The sequence below is a fragment of the Carica papaya genome, chromosome 1 (genome assembly GCF_054855325.1).
Source record: "Carica papaya isolate Zhongbai chromosome 1, ASM5485532v1, whole genome shotgun sequence".
In the NCBI taxonomy this organism is placed as follows: Eukaryota; Viridiplantae; Streptophyta; class Magnoliopsida; order Brassicales; family Caricaceae; genus Carica; species Carica papaya.
This window is the reverse complement of record NC_142309.1, coordinates 8011685-8037234: the sequence shown is the minus strand read 5'-3', so window position 1 is coordinate 8037234 and position 25550 is coordinate 8011685. Positions and strand designations below refer to the sequence as shown.

Below are 25550 nucleotides of genomic sequence, written 5' to 3'. Positions count from 1 at the left end.
GCAACTACCAGTTAATTTAATGAAAAATATTTAGGTAAAAAGAGATGTTGATTTCACTTTTTTTTTTTTTTAAATTTAAGTGTATATATATATATGTGTGTGTGTGTTAATTGGTACCCACAACACAACCAAAATAAATAATTAAATCAATCAAGACTATTAGTCTTGGAACAAAGACTTTCTATAACACATCGCTTCAATACTAGGACCGTATCTAACACATTTTTATTTTTTATTTTTTTGGTTGGTTCCCTAGGATTTGTAATGAAAATTTAACTCTTAATTTTTGTCTTATAAAAAACGTAATGTTACTACAAATGTCTATATTATTTAATTTTATGAATAAATTATTATACACTGAGTTATCATAGAAAGAGAATACTTCTCAAACAATACTTCATAAAGAATTTATTTCAAATGATAACTATATTTTAAATTGAGTACACAACCATTAAATATAAATTCATAAAAATATATTTTAAAAAATAAATTATGTTTATTATATACTCTCATTAAAGTACTCCTTCTGACGGAACAAAAAGTGAAAGAAATAGACTTTGGTCAAGTCATTATTTGTAATATTTTTAACATATCATTTCTCTTTTAATTCACACAAATAAAATGTTGTATTGCCCTAATTTCTAATGAAATCAAAAAATATCTAGAAAGTGCTGATTAGAATTTTCTTTTTCAATTATTCCTTTCGAGTGCGAATTAGGGTTTTCTTTTCTTGTGTTTGAAAGAGCATGAAAAGGACAGCAGAGAGAGGGTCTAATGATAAGATTGAAAGGGTGGTCAAAGTCGAAGACAATAATTAAAGGGCCAAGTAATTAAGGGGTTTGAAAAATCTGACAAACAAATAAAAGCAAGATTAGGATTGGAGGCTGCTTAAACAGCAGCAACCTAACCCGACTTCAATTTCCTATTTTTTTAAAAAAAAAATTCTTCATTTGGACTCTTAGAGAATTGTTATCTACGTTTGTAACTAATTATTATTTTGCTTGCCTCATCTAAAATTATTTAAAAAATTATATTTGTATCATGTTGCAAAAGGAATTTCACTTTATTTTCCAAAAGGGCAAAAATAAATAAATTTAAAAAAAAAAAAAGATATTGTTAGTTGATACTTTATTTTTTGATATATTAAAAATAACATCACAAGTGATTATTGTAGCCGAAAAAAAGGAAAAAGGAGCTACGAGTCATAGTTGCATCAGCTTCTCCCTTCAGCCGTTATAGGCTATGAACTCTTCCTCGGACAACATTGAGATAGTCCCATCTTCTTCTTCTCCTTCAAAGATAATGATTCAATACCACTTTAACCTAGCTATTATGATTCACTGCAATCTGGTGCGTGCAAAATTGCATTGTTAAGCAATGAATTACACCTGAACATACTCAAACAAAAGAGAGAGAGCAAGGAATAACATGTGCTCCCAGTTTATCCCTGCGAACAATGCAAATGATACTCTTGTTCTGAACTTTTCCAAACCATCAAACCACTTGACAAAACTTCAACAGACATATCAAAGCACTTCAATTTTTTTTCTTTGGTACAATTCATTTGCTTGAAAAATTTTCTGCTGGATCTTGACATTTAAACTCAAACAACTTCCTTTAACGTGGCACCCCTTGCTAGTTTACCAATGCTCGTTCCAGCAATATATCCACCAGACCATGCATTCTGAGGATAATAAAATCAAAATAACTAATGAAGGTTGTTATGTGGAAGCTAAACCTAAAATAACCCCTCAGCAGAATGATTTTTGCCAGCTACCATGAGCTTCTTGTCATCAATATTATCAGTAATTACACAAGAAGGATGCATTATATCTCACATGTCATGACATGATTTACTAACCTGGAAATTGAAACCACCAGTCACCCCATCGATATTTAGTACCTGTAGATTATTTCAACATTTGACCAGAGTTAGTGGACCACAGGTTCACAGTCAAGTGGCAAGACATATATTGTTAAACATGCAGGGAATGGTCCTCATTTAAGTCTTATGATATAACGAGAATGGTGTCCTAGCCAACTAATGAAATCATGAAATGATAGTGCAAACCTGAAAAAATTAAGTGGGAAAACTACCTCTCCTGCAAAGAACAGATGAGGACATAACTTGCTTTCCATGGTCTTCAAAGAGATCTTCATAAAGCAAAAGGAAGTATCGGTTTACATGCCATTATCGTATGTGTTTGTGCATGCGTACATATATATAAATATATATATAGAGAGAGAGAGAGAACCTCAGACAATGGAACACCTCCAGCTGTGACAAATTCATCCTTGAATTGGCCCTTCATGAAAAGCTAATTCACATCAGCGTCTCAAGAAAGCATGAGAAATTTTAACAAAGGAATCAAAGAGATTTGACATGCCAGATTCCACCTTTCCTATTACTCCAAATTTACACTGCTTTAAAAGTTGAGCAATAGAACTTAAAGCATTATTTGAAACAGAAGCCCACAGGATATCTCCAAAAGAATTCTGCATTTAAGTAACAACAGAATATCCATAAAATATGCTACAGATAAGAATGAAAGTATATCTCTTTCAGCTTGAAAGACCATCTAAACCTCGCGATCCAGTATATATTTCCAAAACCTCTTCGTGATTCCAAATGCTGAAGGACATGAAGTGATGACCCTTTGCTTCTGGAAAACAAACATAAACAAAAAGGAGAAAAAGCATTCAATAGCATGAAAGATTAAATGATATACTGCAAACTAAAAACCTGCTAAATTAGAGAAAACAAGGTTGTTATGTTACAGCTCTAAAGAGGAAACAGAAAAAAGAAAAGAAAATCTGAAAGAGTGAGAAATCATATATGACCAGCTCATCCACCCCCACATTAAGGATCTATTTGGAAGAGGAGGAAAAGGAGTAATTTGGTCCTCACAGTAGATTATTAGTTTCTCTGATTAACCCAATTCAATTCAGTACATCTTATCCCATCAATGTTTTGTTGTGAGAACCAATTAACTCTGTTGTTTATCTCCCCTCTCATTCTCTTTGTTTTCTCCCTCCTAAATGAACGCTGAATATAATTCATAATCACTATAAATAAGAATGGATTAGCCAATGGAATATGGATTTGCATATTACTAAACTAAGTGGTATACTGATGCAGAATAAGATCTTAAATGGAAGATTTTCAGTGAGTGGCGTTCTTGACTAGGAGAGCAGGTGCTAGTGAAAAGTTTCCAGCTAAACTCCTAGGGTGGCGTTCTTTACATGGGAAACTGTTTGGGGGTATATCCTTACGTGTAGATAAGCTCAGATGGATGAAAATCCTAGTTAATGGCTGTCATTTATGCAAGAGGGCTGCAGAGACTTGCAGCCACCTTCTCTTACGGTGTCTGTTTGCTCATTGTCTTTGGTCTTTGGCTTATAGTCTTTTGGGGTTGAGATGGGTGGTTGTTGGTTCTATGGGAGATGAGTTATGGGCGTGGAAGCGTATACAGAGTGGTAAACATTCTGGCATGCTGATCCCTTTGGCTACTTTTTTGGCAATTTGGAGAGAGAAACAGGAGGGCCTTCGAAAGGCAACAATTATCTTGTGATAGATTTAGAGATACTTGGTTCCAGATTTTTTTTTAAGGAGCTTATCGCTATTTTCTAGTGAGGATTTGGAGGATCATTTTTTTTTTTTTAAATAAAGGATTTGGAGGATCTTATAGATACTCTGCTAGATATATAGATACTTTTGCATACGGGTAGCACTACCTTAGTGCTTTTTTTAGATATATAATATGTTATATTTTTTTTATCAAAACAATTATATATATTTTATAATTGCTTTTATATCTTAATATTATTAAATTATGAAGCCACTTAGGAAATAATAATTAGTTTTAGCCAACTCGCATGCCCTCTTTTGGTTTTTCATAATAAGTTTATTGAAAACCCAGAAAAAGTAGACACAATATGGAAGACGCATACAAGATTCACCCTTGAAAAAGATGGTTGCTCGTAGTTTCACAAAGAAGGGAAAAAGGCATCCAGCTTATAGAACTTGCAAATCTTGTAGTCAGAAAAAGAAAATTCAGAATTACCGCAAATTGATGCTTGTGCTGACTAAGGGTTGACTTAACATCCTCAACGTTTGAATCAGGTAAAAAGTCAACAACGAGCATCCCTGCATCCAAATGTTATCAACCTGATTGAACAGATAAAAGTTAACTGTTGCTGTAAAAGGCCAAGGAGAGAGTGAGAGTGAGAGAGAGACGGAGATACCTTTATAACCTGTTCTGAATAAATAACGGGCACCCCAGGCAGATAGCCGAAGAATAACTGGCCCACTGAGTCCCCAATGAGTGATTAACATGGAACCAACCTGGAAATCCCAAAAGCTTAGGAAAAATCCTGTATTGTTAACTATTATTATGTTACCAGAGTGAGAAAGGCCTACCTGTGTAAGGTGCGGTATGTTGTTTTTCATGTTTTCTAATTGCAGCTTTGCTTCAACTTTAGGGAATGTTATCTGAGAGAGAGAAAGAGTGAGACATAAACTTATACACAGTTAAGTCAGTGGAGTTTTGTACAATAACTTAAAATTGTAGAACAAGAAGTCCACAATGCAGTTCACAATCATAACAATAGCATGAACTTTGAAGTCTAATTTACGATCCTTACATGAATAGTAATTACTAAATCCTGTTATTTTTACATTGAAAGCATATATTTATCACTTACATGAACATCATGTAAAAAAATGGATGAGAAAAGAGAAACACTCCTGGGACGCATTATAGAAATGAAACAGATTCCAAATAAATTAATTGCAGACAGTATAGACACAAGTAATTCCATGTATTCTGCTGAACCCAGGATGTAATAAATTTGAATGCTGTTCACAATCCAGTTTATTACATGGTCAAGCAATCTAAGACGTCGAACAAGGCCTAAAAGTAGATGAAACCAAATTAAAAAAAGATGGAAATGCAAGTACGATTTCACTTTCTTTTTTTTTTCACTTGGGAAAACTTGTTGCATAACGTCTTTCTAACTTTTGACAGCAGAGACTATGAAGTATCTTTACCCCAGACAACTCAGTCAACTGTGGATCATCAATCTTGAAGGTGAACAAGCTTGGTAGAGGATCGACAATTGAATGACCAAGCTGAATGGCTAGATGATGACCCTGCCGTAAAAGCCAGGAACAACGATAAGTAATTTCAACTGAATGTTAAAATGCAATAAAGAATCTGTGCATTGCGACCTGCTTGCTACTCCCACTTGCAATAAACAGATAATTTGCTTTGACATTTTCAACAACTCCTAACTTCTCAACCTTGAGAAGGAATTTTCCACCAGGAACAGGAGATGCATTCACCACAATTTTTCCAGTCTGCAGATGAACTAAAAGAAGTACCGGTACTTCAGCATTAATAACTAGGAATGTACATCATAAACAAAGCTGCAATTCAAGTATTTTAGAATATAGTAAGCACCATTCAGTTAAGAACAGACAAGTAATAGATATGGCTGGCAATTTAAACTGAAAGTCTTCTTTTTTTTTTTTAATGTTTTTTCCCCCCGCGAAGTGATTCCTGAAATTTGTACGTTCAGGACATCCTACATAACAGAGAAACATGGTACACAGAAGAACTCAGGAAACGAAGAGAGTGAAGGAATAAAAATCTGATAAAATGTGATAAAGTTTCTGGTTTTCCCCATCCACATTTAACAACAATTGGAGAAACCCTTCAATGATAAAAGCTATTATTTTCATCATTCGCATGGTGGTTATTATCATCACAACAGGCATTCCTGTATTACAAGAACAAGCTCATTGGTGATCAGTCAAGTGTCTGCACCTCTTTAAAAAATAGAAATGCAACTCAAATTCTTTGCAGCATCAAAAACGGGAACCCCTCTCCCATAATTCACTATAAGAAAAGAGGAAGAAAGGCAATAGGTGAACATATCCAGGAAGGCATGTGCCTAAGCATACAGAAATCTAGATAAAGCAAGAAATTTACTCCCTCAATCTTTTTAGTCGTATATACTTTTGAAGATGAGAATACTATTTAATCATGGAGCCAATATTTAATAGAGTAAACAGTTATGTCACAAAATTCATCAAGGATCAATGAGAAAGTTGTGTGGACGCAAAGTGATGCCCGAGCACATGGTATGCATTAAAATTAACTAATATGTGTTTCTGTGCATAGTTAATACTAAATAGGCTAGCTTCCAGAGTATCAATTGTTTCCTCAAGAGGTCTGACTTCTGAGGTCCAATTTCTAAAAATGACAACCATCTACTATGAAATGGACACTGATCAGAACATACACATGATATGGCTGGATAGATTCATCCTTCTCATAAATAAAGAAAAAGTGAAAGCGGAAAACCAGCAGCCCTCCCTCCTAATCTCAGTGCAACAAGAAGCAACAGATAAATCCCAAACAGAGGAAACATACCTCCGCTAGACTTCATTTCAGACAAAAGACAATCAATTATTGAAGAGGAATTGTCACTGACAGGAAACACCCTTCCGTCATTCTCAATCTGAGGCAGAGATTCATCAATTACATGTGCAATGATGGAAATAATGTAAATGTATTACGGAAAGCAACCTTCAGCGGCACCCCATGCTCAGTGAACCAAGACATGGTATCCATTGGGCCATGCATATTGAAGAAAGATCCTTTTAATTCTTTACTACCCCTAGGATAATGTTCTGCCAAAACCTGTAAATAGATACATCATTCTCAACATCACCAAAAATAAGAAACCCAGTCTATTGGTAATGTTATTTTACAAAGGGAACTGAGAAAAGAACCCATAATCAGAACAGCAGATAATAACCAGCAGTGAACAAAAAAAAAAAAAAAGAAACTAAAATATGCAGCCAAAAACACCTGCCACCAGCAAAGTAGCCAAAATAAATGATGTTAACAATACTCCAGTACTCACTTCTTCTGGTAAGCAAAAACGATAACATATTTACAGGGCACCATAACTCAAATTTTTTTTTTTTCCAAAACATCCATACCTAGGTTACACTGTGCTTAATATTCAAAAATCCTCACCATATTGTCAGCACAATGCCCGTTTGTGACGTTGCATCTGCCACCCCCAGAAATCTTTACCTAAGCCCATAAGAAACAGTGATATTGAGTTTCATTCAAATTTCAATTTTATAAAATAGAAATAAATAAAGTACAAACGAGATGGAAATTTTAATGAAATAACATTCTAATTCCAAGTTAATCCTATATAATCTTCAAATAACAATATATTTTGATTGATGGAAGATGAGGAAAAGGAAAGGAAGGAATATTCTTAATCATTTCTTTTGTTTGGATAAAAATTATACAAGTAAAGAAAGTAGAAGTGACATCCTCTCTTTCTCTCAAAGCTTTAATGCTTACATTCCTCCAGAATCCAAATAGGAAGAAAAGAAAAATGATTAAGAATTTTACACTAGATTTTTTATTTCATACTCACAACTTAATTCTCATTCTATTAATAAATTTTTTTATTTCCTCTCTATTCCTTTACTAATATTTACCCAATCAATGTTTCTATAATTTCTCTAATAGAGACGTAGAGATACAAATTTATACATATGAACTTAAAAATGTAACTGCGGTTAGTATGTTTATCCGTTAAATATGTAATTATCACAAAATCCTACTTAATCAAATAATCTAAAATGTAAAAATTAAACAATATAACAGAATAGATTTTAACATAACGCAAGAAGAAATTTATAGAACTTAAAACAAATCAACTTGGTATACATTTATATACATGAACTTAATCAGCCAAAAAAAGAATAACCTTTGATAGAGGTTTCCCTTTCTCAATAATCAAAACATCAAGATTAGGCGCGAGGGTTTTAGCTCTGATAGCACCATACACTCCTGCTGCTCCACCGCCAACCACCACCAATAGCTCTTCACTACTCAACTATCCAACGGTTAAAAATCCGAAATCAAATTGACAAACAAATCAAGCTGAGAATGAAAGCACATAGAGAAGAATAGCAACCAGTGTTACCCTCTGGGCATTAGTACTAAATTTTCTCTTATTGAGAACCAAAAGAAGATCGCAAAGGTCTGTAGCATTCTTCGAGATGACGCTAAAAGGAAAGGAAAAACGCGCGAACCTAAAGCTCATGAGTGACAAAGGAAAAATCTTGTTTCTTCGTTCTGTGTCTAGTTAAACCTTATCGTTTCTGGAACAATGCCACGTTAAAGGAGGCCCCTTTGGAGACTGAATAAGTCAATCGCACCAGTCATATTCCGAGTAATGAAAGGACTCTTTTGCCCCTAACTTTGTATTCAATTGCACTACACGGGAAAGCCAACCCAGACATATTCTCTACCCTATTTCCCCCGACAGAAAATTTTTGAACTCCGTTTAAATATCTAATATTCAAGGTGAGTTGTATGATTGAGGTCTCTTTCTTTTGGGTTGCTGAAAAAAAGGATAATTGAACGTTTTTGCATATAAATTTCGTTACTTTTTAATCATGCAATTCTTTTTCTCTTCCATCGTTTCAATAAGCATAAGAGATTATGACGCGTTTTTTTTTTTTTCTTGCTGTGAGAATATAGCTTTAGCGAGATTGGGGGTTATTTTGAGAATCTCCTCTGGGTTTGATTACGAGTATGTCTCATTCATTGCGGAAGATGAATTGTTGCATAAAATTACTAGCTGGGTTTAAACTCTAGAATTGGGTTACTTGGTATTGATTTTATTGTTTTTTTGTCTCTCATTCTAGTGTACTGAATCAATTATTTGCAGGGAATTTTCATGTTTCGATTTGATCGTGAAAAAGCTTGTGATGAGATTTTTAAGTATTGCTGGGCATGACAGAAACGTGTTTTACTTGCGTTTGGTGTTTTTATTGCCTTTTAAGTAATTTTTTGGTTAATGTCTTCTGGTTCCTTTGGAAGAAATTCTAAATATAAAATTGCTCTCCAAAGACTTGCCTGTGATTGATAGCAAGGAGACCCTGGTTTGAGTTAGGACTTTGTCCTCCATATGGTGTACTTTTTTAGGTTAGATTTCTCCTGAAAGGCAATTGTAGTAAGGGCGAAGCTTTATGTTTCTTAGTGAGATCAAATGGCCTTTCAAGTTATATATGCTCTAAAAACCAGTTTTTTTTATTTTTGCAAGGTTGATAATAATTGGCAAATAGCAAAAACTTTATTTTTGAAATACGCAAATAGCAAAAACTTTTAATGGTAGGCATGCATGTATTCGTCCTTGGGAACTGTTAGCATGATGGTTTATTTGTGATTTTTCTTGGGAGCCTTAGGAATTTCTAATGATAGGTAACTTTTCTTGTTTCAAAGTGACTTTCTTAATATATTACCGATTATAACTTCTTGAAGGGCTTAATTGCAAAACCTGAAGTTTAGGGGCGGATTTAGTTTTTGTCCTATGTTTAGTAATTTCTTAATATTATTTAATGTAGTTTCTTTTATGTATTTGCAGGTTTCCAAGATCCTGAATTAAATTGTTATTAACCCTTGCCTGGTTATTTGTTTGCAAAATCTTCAGCAATGGTATGTTACTTTCTCTTTTTTAATCATGCAGCTCCATGATCATATGGGATATCTTTCCTTGCATTATTTTTGCTTTCTCAAGCTTTCAACAAGTCAGTGCTATTAACGAACAGCCTAGTCTGGCTACTGCTAATAGCCATTTGGGATTATTTTGACTTCTTTAGGCAGTTCCCATAGGAGTGGTCGAGCCACCTTCATTTTTTGTTATCAAGTTTTCTGATGGTCATATCGCAGTAGCACATACTGAGACATTGCTGATTCCCAAGCCTGCAGTTGTTCTTTGTTCACTGTTGATGAATATTAGACGCAGGCTTCAAATGTTTCTTGTTGTTACTATAAAGTCAGTGCAACACTTAATTGTCAAGATGGTGAAGATACGTTTGTTACTTGACAGGGGCTTTTCCCTCTTGTCGAAAGAGGGGAGAGCTGTATTCATACCATATCTATTTGATGTAAGTTTGTCTGCTTGGGCTGATTTTAGGAAATTCTATCATGCCTACAAAACATGGTGCCTCCAAAGCACTTTGAGATAGAATCTGTAAATTAATTATTTTACTGTTTGTTTTTCAATGACCAAGATTTCTCTTTGTGTAATGTTATGGTTGAAAACGTAGAGGCACCATGCATCTGAGGCATGGTAGTAGAAACCCATTGATTTTAGCATCTTATATTAGTTCAGTCCCTCTTGCATAGGAAGTATTGGACCCTCTTTTGTAAAGCTATGCTTTTACTAGCACCTAAGACTAGTGTTACATCTTCAGAAATCTTTTTTTTTTTAAATTGGTAATTTGACCTGTTGCAAGCAAGATAGCCAATTTTTAGTTGATCAACTAAGATTTATGTGGAAACAGATGGTCAACCACAATAGCTTGCTTTTCTTTTTTGTTTTTAATTGTATGACCATGTGGGACTAGCACTACCTTTTACCAAATGAAAAAGAAAACAAAAAAAATATTTAGTTAATTTTCTGTTTATTTGCACAGGCTGCAAAGATTCTTGCCAACTTGATCGTGATGGGCTCTGGAATATTAGCCAGGGCTTTTGTCCAGGCATTCCGTCAGGCACTAGCAAGTATGTTTTTCTGTCTCTTGATTAATGTTTAGAATTATCTAGGTCAGGAGATAATCTTCTCCATCACGTCCATTGTATAAGTAGGATTTGACTTAATCACCTGTTTGAATTAATTGAAATTCTATTTTATTTTTATTCCTTGACCTCCACCACTTTGTCAGTAAAATTATCATGCTTTTGATGCTTGGCTCACAATTAGACCAACTATACTTCTATACCGCATAACCCGAATAGGAAGCATAAATAGTCTTCCATTGAACAGGAATTATAATATTATTCTCGACATAACCTCTATCCCATTACTATTATGTTTCAGTTCTTTTTTTTCTGAAATAAAAATATATTTCAATTCTTATTCCATGGATTTAGTGTTGAACCAAATGTAGCCTAGATTATTGTCTATAGTAAATACCTTTACTAACTAAATTAATTGGCGCTACAATATGCTTTCTTTTTGTTTTAGGTACATAGCTATTTTGTTAGCTTAAATATCTTTGCGGTCTGCCAATTATAGTAGGTCCAACTGTGCAGATGCCTCAAAATCTGGTGTTGCGCAAGAAATAGTGCAGAATTTGAGAAGAGCAAGCAAGGTAATGGCTGAATCTGAAGCTAGACAGATTCTTGGTGTCACTGAGCAGGCTTCGTGGGAGGAGATCTTGCAGGTTTGCCATATGCTTATCATTTCATCCTTTGTGGTTTCATCTTTATGATGGTGAAATTAGACAATTGGTTCGATGTAAAAAGTTGCGTAAAAGCACCTAAATAATATCTGCTTGCAGAAATACGATAATTTGTTTGATCAAAATGCTAAGAACGGGAGCTTTTACATCCAATCAAAGGTTCATAGAGCCAAAGAATGCTTAGAAGAAGTGTACCAAAAGAAAGCTCAGGGTGGAGAGACATAACAAACAAAGTTTGGTGGAGCTAAAGAATGTTTGGAATGATTACGAAAGAAAAGCAGTGGGAGTTGCATAAGTGGCGGTCATCATTGATTGTGCTACTTGTAATCCCTATTAGTGATCATCATGGAAGCAACTCTACAAACTTTTGAATATACAGGCGAGGGAAGTTCTCAGTTTGTTACTTGAATTGTAGGATTGAAGTGTGGAGTATTGAAGTTTACTTCCGTGCCTTGCTAATAATTAACCAACCAACCTAGTGTCTATATTGAAATCTATATCTTGTTTTTAGTTTTTGCCATTGATATTGTATCCAACTTGGTTAGGCATGACAAACAGTCTAGTCTTGGACTGTTATGTGGTCTACTTGTTGGCCAAATTGAGGCTGGGGGTCAGGGGATGAGAAGGACGAAAATGTTTGTGCTAAGATTGGTTCCGATCAATGGGAACTTATTTTGTTTTTTTTCTTTTCTGGTATAACGAAAGTCTTTTCTTAAACATTCATTTTTTGGGGTGAGAATCAAAACGAAATCACTCTTATTTTCATTAAAAACAAGGGATAAAGTAAGTGTTTGGCTGCGAATATTTTTTAAAATAAAAATTGATATATAAGATGAAATAAACTAATATATAAATAGTTCAAGGTTATAATGAATATTTTAGTGTTGCAGTTTACTTGAATTTTGACAGATGGTCTAACTTGTCTATTGTACAATTAAAATTGTCTAAATTGGCCTAATTCTTATGTAAACGAATTTGTTTCAATTGAATTTGAGATATCTGAATTATGTTCAAATAGGTTCTCCTTAAAAGGGGAAAAAGACGTGTTAAAAGTTGAAAACAGACATATGTATTATATTTTATTTTAATTTTTTATGTGTATTTTTTTTACAATTGATAATTTATAATTTTTTTATAAATAAAATTAATTACATTCTAACAATAAAAAGTAAAGTAAGGTGGAAGTGGGAAATGGAGTTGACCGCCTAATTTTAAATGTTACTAGAGAATCCTTGAAAAGTTAATTGATAATAACTAGACGTATGATATTTATTTAAATAGACAAAAATTTATATGGGTACAGAATTCGAAATACATAAATTATAAATAATAATCGAGTAGGAGTGAGGTTATCCTCTATGTACTATCTTTTCGGCATGAAAATTTTCCTGCTTCCTTCACATGCAGCAAAGCAGCTTCCGGGTATGGAAGCGATGCATGGCTCTTGCTCGAAGGTGCTCAACCATGCGCCAACTGAAAGCCGCCCAAGCTGTCTTCACCATCCATGGCCTCCACCGTAATACCTTCGCTATGAGCAGGCTCCTACTCGCTTTTTGCGCTCTTTCAAATTCCAATCCTGTCATTAATCTCCATTACGCTTCTCTTCTTTTCGGTTCTATCGAATACCCAAATTGTTACATTTACAACACTCTGATTGGAACCTATTCCAGAAGTTCTCAGCCTCATATGGCTCTTCATTATTTTCGTCTCATGTTGAAAGATGCTGGCAACTCAGTAGTTCCTGATAATCGAACGTTTTATTTTGTTCTTCTAGCCTGCGTGAACGCCTTTAGTTTCTTTCTTTTAGGTCGGAAAATTCACGCGTGGATAGTAAAGAACGGGGTTTTCGCGTCAGATAGTCGCGTGCAGACTGCCCTTATCAGATTATACGCACAATGGAAAGTTTTCGGGGATGCCCGGAAATTGTTCGACGAAATTACCAGCCCAGATGTTATTAAATGGAATGTGCTCATGAATGGTTATGTTCGAGGTGGTTTGGGTTCTGATGCTTTGATTGTTTTCCGAGAAATGTTGGCTTGTGGGATTGAGCCTGACGAGTTCTGTGTGGCTACGGCATTGACAGCTTGTGCTCATTTAGGCGCGCTTTGTCAGGGGAAATGGATTCATGAATATATCAAGAAAACCAAGGGGTTGAAACCAGATGTGTTTGTTGAGACGGCACTTGTAGATATGTATGCCAAGTGTGGATCCATAGACATGGCTGCTGATGTGTTTGAAAGGATGAGGGAAAGGAATGTCTTCTCATGGTCAGCCATGGTTAGAGGGTTTGCAGCTCATGGGTTTGCTAAGAAAGCTTTCCATTGCTTGGAAAGGATGCAAGTAGAAGATGGGTTTAGGCCTGATGGAGTTGTTCTTCTTGGGGTTTTAACTGCTTGTACCCATGCAGGTCTCCTGAAGGAAGGTCAATTTCTGTTAGATAACATGGAAGAGCAATATGGTATTGTGCCAAAACATGAACATTATAGTTGTGTAGTTGATTTGCTCTGCAGGGCCGGCCAATTAGACAATGCAATTCAGCTTATAAGAAGAATGCCAATGAAACCACTTGCTTCTGTATGGGGTGCATTGCTGAGTAGTTGTCGAACTCATAAGAATGTTGAGATTGCAGAGCTGGCTGTGGAAGAGCTTCTGAAGCTAGAGAAAGGTAATAGAGAAGAAGAAGATGCAGCTCTGGTACAATTATCTAATGTTTACTTGGATGCAAGGAGGAGTGAAGATGCATGTAAGGTTCGTAGGATGATTGGTGATGCAGGGCTCAGGAAAACACCAGGATGTAGTATGGTAGAGCTGGATGGCAGAGCGAATGAATTTGTTTCAGGAGATGTTTCGCACCCAAATTGCACTCAGATATATGCAATGCTGGAGCTGCTGTCTATTCATCCTTTGTACAATTAAGGTCAGTTAGCACGCCCTCAAAGCAATATCTTTATACCCATGCATATTTATTCTACTAATTTTTTGGCCTTGATTCATTTAGCTTTTCATGTTTTGCCTGATGGTAGTAAGTATATATATAATGGGAATGGAACAACCTACTTTAAATTAAAAATTCTATTCATAGAAACTAGATTTGAAGTAAATTACTCACTTTTATAAGAACTTCCAATTCATTGTGGTCTGAATTTCCTTCTAAATTACTCAAGGAGAAATCTATTGTGATTAAGTCTTTATTAATAACGTTGTGATTGAATCAATTTATAATGATAAAGTCTGATTTGATACCATATGAGGAACAAATGTGGTATATTCTCATTGAATAATACATCTCTATATATACAAGTTCTAGGGATAAGAAATAAGAAAGTTGTAATTAATTACAAATAGTTTATTTTACTTTAATACCCTTTAATTTAATTTAACTGACTTTATACATAAAGTACATTCTTTAATAGGAACAAACATGGATATCAGGTTCAAGTAATTAGTTTAATTGAGTGGGTAATTTGATGATTCAATTTTATTAGTTAAATAAATAGTGATTAGTTTAGTTGCATTATATTCATGTATATTCTTTACCTGCTTTTTTTTCGTTGAGTGGTTGCAAATTACTCAAAGATGAGGATAGAAATGAATTATAGCCAATTAGTGAACTATGCACTATATGAATCATAATGAAATTAATCAAAAATATATCTCAACTAGGGATGCCATGGAGGTTCTGTTGACAGGCAGGAGGTGAAATTCTCTATGTTAATATTTTATTTTCCTAAAAAAGATGTAATTAGTTTTTTATTATGTATGTATTTTCAGTTGTATTTATGGGAATAGTTCAACTGAACTTTACATTTGCATGCATACAACTCCACTTTTATATTGATTAGTTGATGAGTTTGTCATTGATGCCACTGCTCGCACAAGTGAAAATAGAGATTCCGTTGCAAAGTCTTGGATGTTAATAATCACTTTCATGTTTTGAGAATAGATCATGATACATCTTTGAAAGTTTATTTTGATGGAGTTCAATGGAATTTGCAAGTGAAATGTGAAGGGAACATTTCATATTTGGTCAAAACTTAGATCAAGAATAAGTAGTCATATATACATACAAAGTACTCAATAAAGAAAGCAAGAGAGAGAAAAAAGAAACAATTGAGACCTCTCACAAACATTTTCCGAAGTATATATTTAGAAAGGTTTTTGAGTACCATGAAATTGCCAACAATTGCCTTCAATAAAGCTACGAAACTTCACTGCTTTACTGCAATTGCTTATAGTTGCGACTGTTTTGATTCTGCATTCTTCTTAAAGATGCTGTAGGACACATTGGCATCCTTGCTTCCTCATTATCATGCTATCACTACCAAAATGCAAAAGCATTGTTACAATAGTAAAGATATATGGAACAAAATTGTTTAAAGAAATATATTTGCATTTGAAATTTTGGTTTAGATATATGTGAAAGACATTTGCTCCATGATTCTTGGTGGTCTTAAATCTACTTGGTGTCTAACCATATATATATGCGCACACACATATATATTCTATCCTACCGTCTTCCAACATATATAGCATCAATACAAGGATCAACAACTAGAAAATGTGACATTGAGAAAGATATAAGGCATTGTTTCTAAGAAGAAAAAAGTGAATACAGCTGAATACCAAACCTGATCTTTGGTAGAACTTATTAGTAGGAAGTAAAATGTTAAGACAAAGAGCTCTACAGGTTTTAACAGAAAATGGAGAAAGTGTTGATTTTACCGATCTTATCCATTTACTTAATTCAAATTTAAATTCAAAAGTAGGTTGTGAAGAAAGTGTATCACCGCAGCCTGCGCAGCTGCCATGCAACGTGTTAACATGAATCTCTGAGTTTTATTTTATCGGGTCATCTTTTGTGTAATCAAGCACAACTCCGTGCTTATAAATGTAATTGTGCAATTCAATAAAGTTAGTTTTTCCTCTCTTCAAAAAAAAAAAACAAAAAGAAACCAAATTCTTCTGAAATTAAAGAAACAGAGGGTGCTGCAGCCTTGGACTCTGTTTTGTAGTTCTCTCTCTCTCCTTGACTCTCTCTCTCTAAATTTGCTCACTGTCTCAGCTTCTTTTGAAGCTATTACTCATCCGATCCTACAAGTGGTATTAGAGCCAGGTTTTCCTACGTATCAGGTGAATAAAAAATTTCTCAAACCCGATGGCTACCTCAGGAACTACCCCTGCTCCGCAGTTCAACGGAGAAAATTACCATGTGTGGGCAATAAAGATGCGAGCTCACCTCAAAGCTCTGGGTTTATGGGATGTTATTATAGACGATAGCGAACCAACCCCACTACAAGAAACTGCTACATTGAACCTTATTAAAAGACACGAGGAAGAGAAGGCCAAGAAACCAAAAGCAATTGCCTACCTCTTCTCAGCGGTTTCGGACAGGGTTTTCTCTAGGATTATGAACTATGAATCACCCAAGGAAGCGTGGGAGAAACTGAAGGAAGAATTTGATGGAGGAGACAGAAGCAAGAAGATCAAACTACTGATGCTGAAAAGTGAGTTTGCATTACTCATAATGCAAGAAAATGAGTCTGTTAGGGACTATGCCTCCAAACTCTCTGATATTGTGAATAAAATGAGATTGTTGGGGGAGGACTTTCCTGAATCAAGGGTGGTAGAACAAATTCTTATAAGCTTACCACCAAAATTTGAGTCTAAAATCTCAGCCTTGGAGGAACTTGCAGATATTGATAAGATTTCTTCAGCTGAACTAATCAATAAGCTGCAATCACAGGAGCAACGTGTCAACATGCATGCTCGTGTACCTACTGAAGGAGCCTTATTCTCGTCTCAAACCAAAGCTACCCCTTCAAATCAATATCAAGGCAGAAGGAATGGAGGAAATCAAACTGGAAACCAAAGTTCCAGAAAACAGAAGAAGTATCCTCCTTGCAACATCTGCTCCCTCACAAATCATTTTGAGAGTGAATGCTGGTATAAGGGAAAGAAAGCTGTCCGATGCAACTTCTGCAAAAGAGTAGGTCACAAGGAGAAGTTCTGTAGACAAAAACAAAAGCTGGAAGCTGCACAATCTAAGCAGGAGCTGCAACATGTAAATGTCACTGAGATATCCAGTGAGCAAAGTAATACAATTCTTGTTGCTTCAAGTGAATTGACAGTGGAAGACGACAGCCTCTGGGTTATTAATAGTGGTTGCACTTCTCACATGTGCAAGAATGAAGCCATGTTTGTGTCACTTGACAAATCAGCAACAGGCCAAGTAAGACTTGGAAACGGTATGCTGGAATCCATAAAAGGTAAAGGTTGCTATAGAAACGAGGGAAGGTAGGAAACTTATCACTGATGTGAATTTCGTTCCCATTCTCTCTCAAAATTTGTTTAGTATAAATCAAATGACCAATAATGGATACTCAGTTTCATTCAAAAACCAATGTTGTAGAATCCATAATCTTGAAGACAAATTGATTGCTCTCATTCCAAAAAGGAAACAGGCATACTCCTTGAATCTCCAAGAAGTAGTTGAAATGGCAAACGCTGTCACAATACCTGAAGAGAAGCTGTGGCATAGACGTTTGGCCATTATCATGCTACTGGGTTACTTCAGTTGCAAAAGGGAGACGTAACCAAGGATCTTCCAAATATAGGAGCTACTGAAAAGGTTTGTGGTGTCTGCCAGTTGGGAAAAATGGCTCGACAGACATTTCCTACTCAAACATATTGGAGGGCAAATCAAAAGCTTGCACTAATTCACTCGGACATATGTGGTCCAATGAGTGAAAACTCAATGAATGGAAACAGGTATTTGGTTTATTTATTGATGATTTTACCAGGATGACCTGGGTGTGCTTTCTGCAGAACAAAGCTCAGATAATAGACAAATTCAAAAGATTTAAAGTCATGACAGAGAAGGAATGTGGCTGTGTGTTGAAGTGCTTAAGAACAGACAATGGACTTGAGTTCAATTCCGGTGAATTCAATGAATTTTGCTCCAAAAATGAGATCAAACAACAACTCACAGCATCATATTCTCCACAACAGAATGGTGTCTCAGAGAGGAAGAATAGAACCATTGTGGAAATGGCAAGAAGTATGTTTGCTGACAAACATTTACCAAAAGTGCTTTGGGCTGAGGCAGTAAACATTGCTGTATTTCTGCTCAACATGTTGCCCACAAAGGCAGTGGAAGGAATGACACCCATGGAGGCCTGGAATGGCATAAAACCATCAACTCAGCATCTGAAAGTGTTTGGGTCGATTTGTTACTGTCATGTTTCAAATGACAGAAGAACAAAGCTGGACAAGAAGGCTGAATTGGGTTTATTTTTAGGATACAATGCAGAAGCAAAAGCATATCGGGTTTTGAGCTTGAAAAACAATAAGCTCAGGATCCGGAGAGATGTGTTGGTAGATGAAACAAGCTACTGGAACTGGGAGAAAAGGAAAATAGAAACATATTGTTTAACTGCTGAAGCTATAACCAAATTCAGTCCAACTCTAACATCTAGCTCAATTGATGTAACAGAAGAAGAAGGTGACAGTTCAGATGAGGAAAGCATAAGACCAAATAAAATGAAAAGTCTCGCTGATATTTATGAACGCTGCAGCCTTGCTGCGGACAAACCTGTAACCTTTAAAGCAGCTGCAAAACAAATTCAGTGGGTTAAAGCTATGGAAGAGGAAATACGTGTAATTGTGAACAATGGAACCTGGACCCTGGTTCCAAGACCGGCAAACAAGAAACCAATCGCAGTAAAGTGGGTATTCAGGCTAAAGCAAAATCCTGAAGGTAAAATTAACAAATATAAGGCTCGGTTGGTTGTAAAGGGCTTTGCGCAAGTACCTGGTGTTGATTTTGCTGAAACGTTCGCACCAGTAGCAAGACATGAAGTCATATGTCTTATTTTGGCACTTGTAGCCCAGTTTCAATGGCAAGTAATGCACTTGGATGTCAAGGCTACCTTCTTAAATGATGACCTGAAAGAAAAAATATTTGTGGAGCAGTCGAAGGGATTTTTAGTTGCAGGAAAAGAAGGTTACGTGTATATCCTGCATAAGGCTTTATATGGATTGAAGCAGGCACCCTGAGCCTGGTATGAGAAATTGAATGATTATCTTCTACAGTGTGGGTTTAAGAGAAGCAAAACTGAAGCTACTTTGTACGCCAAAATTGAAGGAGAATTAAAGATATACACTGCTGTGTATGTGGACGACATATTAGTCACGGGAAACAATGAAACAGAGATAGATGGATTCAATAAGCAGTTAGAAGATCAATTTGAGATGTCAAGTTTAGGGAGGGCTGCTTATTTTCTTGGACTGGAGATCAATCAAATAAAGGGAGGGATCTTCCTAAGTCAGTCCAAATATGCTCGTGAAATACTGAGTAAATTTAAAATGGAAAGGTGTAAAGCTGTAGGAACTCCATTAGCACCTAATCTAAAGCTGTCAAAGGATTACGGTGGAAGTGAGGTTGATGAGGGTACCTATCGAAGTCTAATTGGTAGTTTTCTCTATCTCACTGCTTTAAGGCCAGACATGCTATATGCAGTGAGCCTTCTATCAAGATTTATGGCGGCTCTCAAACAGATGCACATGGCAGCAGCTAAGCATGTGTTAAGGTACCTGCGGGGGACTTGTAATTTTGGAATATAGTATGATGCTAAAGTAGGTGAGCTGCTAGGATATACAGATAGTGATTGGGCCGACTGTATTGATGATGCAAAGAGTACTTCAGGTTATGTATTTTCTGTTGGCTCAGAAGCTTTTTTGTGAGCTTCAAAGAAACAGGAGGTAGTTGCACAATCAACAGCTGAAGCAGAATACATTGCAGCTGCCGCGGCTTCAAATCAAGCCATCTGGTTGAGGCAAGTAATGGCAGACATGGGGCATGCATTACACAGACCAACCGTGATACGAATAGATAACAAGTCTGCAATTGCTATCACCAAAAATCCAGTCATGCATGGACGAACCAAACATATCAAAGTAAAGTTTCATGCCATTCGAGATGCTACGAAAAACCAAGAAATTAGTCTTTTACACTGCCTAACTTATGAGCAGCTTGCAGACATCTTTACAAAGTCGCTGCCTAAGGCTAGGTTTGAGGATTTGCGAAGAAAAATTGGAATCAGGGATAAAATCGTTAAAGGAGAGTGTTGATTTTACCGATCTTATCCATGTACTTAATTCAAATTTAAATTCAAAAGTAGGTTGTGAAGAAAGTGTATCACCGCAGCCTGCGCAGCTGCCATGCAACGTGTTAACATGAATCTCTGAGTTTTATTTTATCGGGTCATATTTTGTGTAATCAAGCACAACTCCGTGCTTATAAATGTAATTGTGCAATTCAATAAAGTTAGTTTTTCCTCTCTTCAAAAAAAAAAAAAACAAAAAGAAACCAAATTCTTCTGAAAGTAAAGAAACAGAGGGTGCTGCAGCCTTGGACTCTGTTTTGCAGTTCTCTCTCTCTCCTTGACTCTCTCTCTCTAAATTTGCTCACCGTCTCAGCTTCTTTTGAAGCTATTACAATTGCCTTCAATAAAGCTACGAAATTTCACTGCTTTACTGCAATTGCTTATAGTTGCGACTGTTTTGATTCTGCATTCTTCTTAAAGATGCTGTAGGACACAGTGGCATCCTTGCTTCCTCATTATCATGCTATCACTACCAAAATGCAAAAGCATTGTTACAATAGTAAAGATATATGGAACAAAATTGTTTAAAGAAATATATTTGCATTTGAAATTTTGGTTTAGATGTATGTGAAAGACATTTGCTCCATGATTCTTGGTGGTCATAAATCTACTTGGTGTCTAACCATATATATATGCGTACACATATATATATTCTATCCTACCGTCTTCCAACATATATAGCATCAATACAAGGATCAAGAACTAGAAAATGTGACATTGAGAAAGATATAAAGCATTGTTTCTAAGAAGAAAAAAGTGAATACAGCTGAATACCAAACCTGATCTTTGGTAGAACTTATTAGTAGGAAGTAAAATGTTAAGACAAAGAGCTCTACAGGTTTTAACAGAAAATGGAGAAAGAATGCAATTCAATCAAGCCTTATAAAAAGTAACAGTTTTTGCAGCATTTATGTAGGAAGTATTTCATGTTTTCTTCTCCTTTATGGCTGTCTTACATGGTTGAAGACTCCTCAATAACCCCATCAATACCACATCAAGATGACAACTATGCATTACAAAAGCAATTACATGAGAAGCTAGAAAGAAAATAGCAATTACATAGACCAGTGCATGGGAAGCTAGAAAGAAAATAGGAAAACTAACCTTTTGATGAAGAAGGAACCAGAACAACATACATGGTTGTGTTGTTTGGAGGAAGATGTAACCGAAGGGGATAGAGGTTCCCATTAAGTGGATTCCTAGCACACACTGTAACATCACTGAGTCTTGTCTCCTCCTCTAACTTTTGTCTCAATTCCTCTAATCCCTTGCCTTTAAAAATGAAAGATTTCTCTCCTGGAGCTTCATGAACATCGCCATTTTCATCAGCTACCTCATAATATATAAGCCTTCCTTCAACTTTCACTGGTGATTCCTCAAAAGAATCTCTAGACTACATAACAAGATCAAAATCTTGCTTCAGTTTTTGTTGTTGAAGATATAAATTTACACACTAAACACAAAAAATTTGGAAAGGAACAGTTAATTTTAAGTAAGTGAACCTGTAATGTGGATATTCTAGGTGTTTTAAGAGAAAATCGTTCTGTGGGTGAACTAGGCTCTGATTCCTGATGATTCTCTTTAGTTCTAATAGGTTTTGAAGGTGGTGGTGGTGATGGGCGCTCCCAGGGCTGATGATCTGTTGTAGGTTTAATGGGTTTTGAAGTTGGTATAGCAGTAGTAGTACTAGGAGCTTTTTTTTTTGTCTCTAGAACATCAACCTCCCATAGAACCCAATCTTGAGTAGATGTTCTATGAGGAATATCATGTGTAATGGAATTTCTCCATGGGGGAACCCCGCCATTAGCACGCAGGTATTGGCCAGAACGTGTCTTAAGCTTAACTTGCATGCCTTCTCTAACAGGCTCCCATTCTACTGATGAATCCAATCTTCTTGGTAAGGTTTGCAAAACCTTCTTGCCTGTCACCCCAAATAAAAATGGCATGTTAGAGGCAGTTAAATATTTGCCATAACATCCATTGAGACGTATAGCCTTGCTGTTCTCGATGATTTCTACTGTCCATCTCGCGTTCCTACATGTTCCATCGCGATCTTGAGACACTGATTCTTTATCTTCATCTGCTAGTAGGTACTTATCATGGTGGCTACGCAGGCGAACCACACTTGCTTTTTGGAAGATCTCCATAGCACTCTAATGGAATCAACACAAAATATAAATAATTAACATCCTGACAACTTCTTCTTTTGATACATTATAAGAGATAAAACTGAAATTCAAGTCTTCAAACTATACAATAAAAATATTGTATCATATAAACTAATGCATTTTGGGCGACATCATGAAGATTCAAATGAAATAGAAAGGTAATAACCCATCTATATATTGTAATTGTTGCAGGTTTAAATTGAATCCATGTGATTGATCATGGAAGATAAAAAGGGAAACAAAACTGTAGCATTTGCAAATAGAATGTGACAAAGAAAATAATGTTCTTGATATTACTTCATACCTTAATTGGGGTTGAAGAAAATATCAACGAATATGATTTGTATTTGGAATGGAGGAAATAAAATGGCGAGCCTTGCAAGATTTGCAGAGGCTGATGAGAGAAAGAGGTCAGATTCAGAAGTTGATGATTTTTTTATTTATTTTTATCTGAGGAAAAAAAAAATAGATGATAGAATGTTTAGATGACAAAAGAAGGCTAAATTTGGAAACATCAATTATGTGATTGCAAACAGAAATCAACGGCCACGATAACAAGAAGCATTCAAAATTCGAGATACGTAATCTGGTGTAGATTGCTAAAAAGGGAAATGTTGTACTTGTGTGTATGTATGTATATGTGTGTGTGTGTGTGTGTATATGCACACACATTATAAGCAACATCCGTATAACAAAAAACTGTAATTGCATTATCTGACGCGTAAAAGTAATAATGGATGCAATGTAGCCTTAAAAAAGAAAAAGAAGAGAAAGAAAAGGTGGGCAAAAACTACATTTTATTTTACCAAGAATATATATATATATATATATATATATAGACATGCGTTCAACTATCGATATATAGCTCCCTATTTGATATTTTGGAGAAATTTCTAAATCTTGATTGCCAAAAATTAATCGTGATGTAACAATAAAAAAAGAAAAATATGCAAGAATATTTCCGCCTCTTTCTGTTAAAATATTTCGAAAGCATCCAAGTCGAACAACAAGAATGCATATAAAAAAAAAAAAAGCAGTCAGAAAGGTTCATGCACATACATATATATATATATATATTATATACACTTATCTGACGAAAAAAATATTTTATGGAATTTGAAGAGAAAAAAAAAAGCATTGAAGAAGCAAAACTTGTTGGCATAAAATTGGAAAAAGTAAAGATATTAGTCAAGTGGCATTTAACAAGCTAAATAATCAAACACTTCAAACATAACAGCAAAAATAATTATGAAATATTATATAAGAAATCTAACCGAAATTTAACAACAAAAAACTCCCATTTCTACATCAGATTCTTCATCTATATATCTTAAATCCTCCTAAATAATCAAGTTTTTTCTTCTTAAAAGAAAGATTAAGCATACAAAATGAATATCCTGCAAAGGATTTTTCATATACCTTCCAGTGGATTCACTCGGTGTTATTTCAATCGGCAACAGTCAACTATAACCAGTTAGCAGTAGCAAAGAGAGTAGAACATGACGATGAAGATAAGAGAGCTATATACATAATGTAAATATATATACATATATATATATATATACCTTTCTGTTAAACTCATTTTCAGTGCAAGAATAAGCAAATAAAGATGGCGATGACGAGACTGTACAGTCCAAACCCCGATAATCCTCCTCCGTCTCCGTCAACGATGAAGAATCAAACGACGTCGTACAAGAAGAAGACGTATTCAACGAGTAAATATCCAACTGATCCACTACTATATCCACAACATCTACAACCCAAAGAATCCACTCTTGCGTCACCGTCCTGTGAGGAACACCATGCGTCACCGTATTCCTCCATAGCGGACTTCCCCCATTAGCTCGAAGGAATGTTCCGCTCGACCTTGCCTTCAGCTTTACTCGCCAACCCTCGGTCCTGGGCTCCCAGTATACAGATGGATCCTTCATGGAAAACGGTGTCGTTTGCAGAACTTTTGAGCCCGTCAGGCCCATAGAGGCGGCGTCGGCAGAGGCGGTGAGGTACTTGTTGTAGCAGCTTTTGAGACGAATAAGATGATTATCTGATTGGACCCACTCGACCAACCAACGAGCTCTTGTTGAGGAGCCATTGCGGCTTTGTCTGACGGTTTCTTCATCTTCATCGGCGATTAGGAACTTGTCCAGGTGGCTGCGGAGTCGTACTGCTTTAGCTCTGTTGAAGAACTCCATAATTTTAAGCTTTTATTATTTTGTTGGTGGAGTTTTTTAAAGGAGGATAACAGCTTTGGTGTTTCACGCAAGAAGATAACACGACAAAGACGCTTTGACTTATGAAAGTTTTCTATTAACAGAAGTAGCCAACTAGAAAATAATAATAATAACAATAATAATAATACATTATTTATACTTGACTACTTGTAAAACCTAGTTGGAGTTTTTTAAAATTAATTATTTGGTACTTTTAAGCACTTGCACTAGAAATGTATGGAGTGAAGCCTCTGATGAACCTGCACAGCAAAGACAAGAAAGACGGTAGGAAAGAAACAGAGTAGAGACAGCACAGAGAGCGTTGATGTGAGAGAACCAGCTAGGGTTTGCCATCCTTTTATTTCTTATAATGTTTCTTAACCTTACGAAGAGACTATTTATATCTAGGATAAAAAAATAAGTATTCACGTGTACCTACACCTTACACACTATCAATTTCAATTAAAATTGTACATACGTGTGCATATATACATGCGATCTTTGGTGGGAATCCGTGTTTGGGCCGCATGGATGAGCGGGTCTGCAGCCTTCCTACGTGAGCTTGAGCTAGACATCTTTCAATAACCTCCCGCAAGATAGAGCGTAGATGTTTCTACTCCCATCTTGGTAACGTGTGAAAGTAAAAGAGAGCTTAACCAATGCGTTGGTGAAGATATCGGCAGCCTAACATTCACTGCTCAGATGCTTTGTAATTATA

General features: G+C 35.7%; 4 protein-coding genes across 16 annotated transcripts; 2 read left to right on the top strand and 2 right to left on the bottom strand.

Moving 5' to 3' along the window:
* Positions 1-1111: 1111 nt before the first annotated feature.
* LOC110820102 (FAD/NAD(P)-binding oxidoreductase family protein) lies at positions 1112-8164 on the bottom strand. Of its 7 annotated transcripts, none has more exons than XM_022049490.2 (16): positions 8023-8164; positions 7804-7924; positions 7050-7109; positions 6594-6707; positions 6438-6525; positions 5231-5370; positions 5051-5152; positions 4421-4492; positions 4246-4345; positions 4065-4147; positions 2586-2663; positions 2398-2496; positions 2256-2306; positions 2098-2154; positions 1862-1903; positions 1112-1684 (listed from the first exon to the last, which is right to left on the bottom strand). In XM_022049490.2, exons 1-16 carry the CDS (start codon positions 8088-8090, stop codon positions 1604-1606), a joined length of 1356 nt encoding a protein of 451 aa, XP_021905182.1. In that variant the 5' UTR covers positions 8091-8164; the 3' UTR covers positions 1112-1603. The 7 variants fall into 7 exon arrangements, 5 of the variants coding, with proteins under 5 accessions (XP_021905182.1, XP_021905181.1, XP_088073948.1 ...); XM_022049489.2 differs by having other exon boundaries at positions 7804-7932; positions 8023-8157; XM_088217822.1 differs by having other exon boundaries at positions 8014-8149.
* Positions 8165-8272: 108 nt separating this feature from the next.
* LOC110820103 (mitochondrial import inner membrane translocase subunit PAM16 like 2-like) lies at positions 8273-11976 on the top strand. 3 transcript variants are annotated; one of them, XM_088217832.1, is made up of 5 exons: positions 8273-8405; positions 9469-9539; positions 10523-10610; positions 11142-11272; positions 11390-11976. In XM_088217832.1, exons 2-5 carry the CDS (start codon positions 9537-9539, stop codon positions 11513-11515), a joined length of 348 nt encoding a protein of 115 aa, XP_088073958.1. In that variant the 5' UTR covers positions 8273-8405; positions 9469-9536; the 3' UTR covers positions 11516-11976. The 3 variants fall into 3 exon arrangements, with proteins under 3 accessions (XP_088073958.1, XP_088073963.1, XP_021905184.1); XM_088217837.1 differs by lacking the exon at positions 8273-8405 and adding an exon at positions 8412-8634; XM_022049492.2 differs by lacking the exon at positions 8273-8405 and adding an exon at positions 8412-8861.
* Positions 11977-12608: 632 nt separating this feature from the next.
* LOC110820106 (Tetratricopeptide repeat (TPR)-like superfamily protein) lies at positions 12609-22950 on the top strand. Of its 2 annotated transcripts, none has more exons than XM_022049498.2 (2): positions 12609-14207; positions 22815-22950. In XM_022049498.2, the coding sequence occupies exon 1, from the start codon at positions 12692-12694 to the stop codon at positions 14204-14206; it is 1515 nt and encodes a 504-aa protein (XP_021905190.1). In that variant the 5' UTR covers positions 12609-12691; the 3' UTR covers position 14207; positions 22815-22950. The 2 variants fall into 2 exon arrangements, with proteins under 2 accessions (XP_021905190.1, XP_021905189.1); XM_022049497.2 differs by lacking the exon at positions 22815-22950 and adding an exon at positions 14954-15156.
* On the bottom strand, positions 15295-24930 carry LOC110820105 (uncharacterized). Of its 4 annotated transcripts, none has more exons than XM_088217784.1 (5): positions 24188-24929; positions 22927-23016; positions 21957-22607; positions 21559-21847; positions 15295-15608 (listed from the first exon to the last, which is right to left on the bottom strand). In XM_088217784.1, exons 1-5 carry the CDS (start codon positions 24812-24814, stop codon positions 15598-15600), a joined length of 1668 nt encoding a protein of 555 aa, XP_088073910.1. In that variant the 5' UTR covers positions 24815-24929; the 3' UTR covers positions 15295-15597. The 4 variants fall into 4 exon arrangements, with proteins under 4 accessions (XP_088073910.1, XP_088073908.1, XP_088073904.1 ...); XM_088217782.1 differs by lacking the exon at positions 15295-15608 and adding an exon at positions 20558-20923 and having other exon boundaries at positions 24188-24925; XM_088217778.1 differs by lacking the exon at positions 15295-15608 and adding an exon at positions 20930-21460 and having other exon boundaries at positions 24188-24930.
* Positions 24931-25550: the final 620 nt, after the last annotated feature.

Excerpts from the sequence above, each read along its gene's own strand:
- LOC110820102 (XM_022049488.2), bottom strand. The coding sequence starts at position 8,142 with ATGAGCTTTAGGTTCGCGCGTTTTTCCTTTCCTTTTAGCGTCATCTCG. Across the intron at positions 5,153-5,230 it reads CAAGTGGGAGTAGCAAGCAG|GGTCATCATCTAGCCATTCA; the intron begins GTCGCAATGCAC and ends CTTTTACGGCAG. Across the intron at positions 1,904-2,097 it reads ATCTGTTCTTTGCAGGAGAG|GTACTAAATATCGATGGGGT; the intron begins GTAGTTTTCCCA and ends AATAATCTACAG.
- LOC110820103 (XM_088217832.1), top strand. Across the intron at positions 10,611-11,141 it reads ATTCCGTCAGGCACTAGCAA|ATGCCTCAAAATCTGGTGTT; the intron begins GTATGTTTTTCT and ends CCAACTGTGCAG. Across the intron at positions 11,273-11,389 it reads CGTGGGAGGAGATCTTGCAG|AAATACGATAATTTGTTTGA; the intron begins GTTTGCCATATG and ends ATCTGCTTGCAG.
- LOC110820106 (XM_022049498.2), top strand. The coding sequence starts at position 12,692 with ATGCAGCAAAGCAGCTTCCGGGTATGGAAGCGATGCATGGCTCTTGCT.
- LOC110820105 (XM_088217778.1), bottom strand. The coding sequence starts at position 24,814 with ATGGAGTTCTTCAACAGAGCTAAAGCAGTACGACTCCGCAGCCACCTG. Across the intron at positions 22,608-22,926 it reads TTTCTTCAACCCCAATTAAG|AGTGCTATGGAGATCTTCCA; the intron begins GTATGAAGTAAT and ends TGATTCCATTAG. Across the intron at positions 21,848-21,956 it reads CTAGAATATCCACATTACAG|TCTAGAGATTCTTTTGAGGA; the intron begins GTTCACTTACTT and ends CTTGTTATGTAG.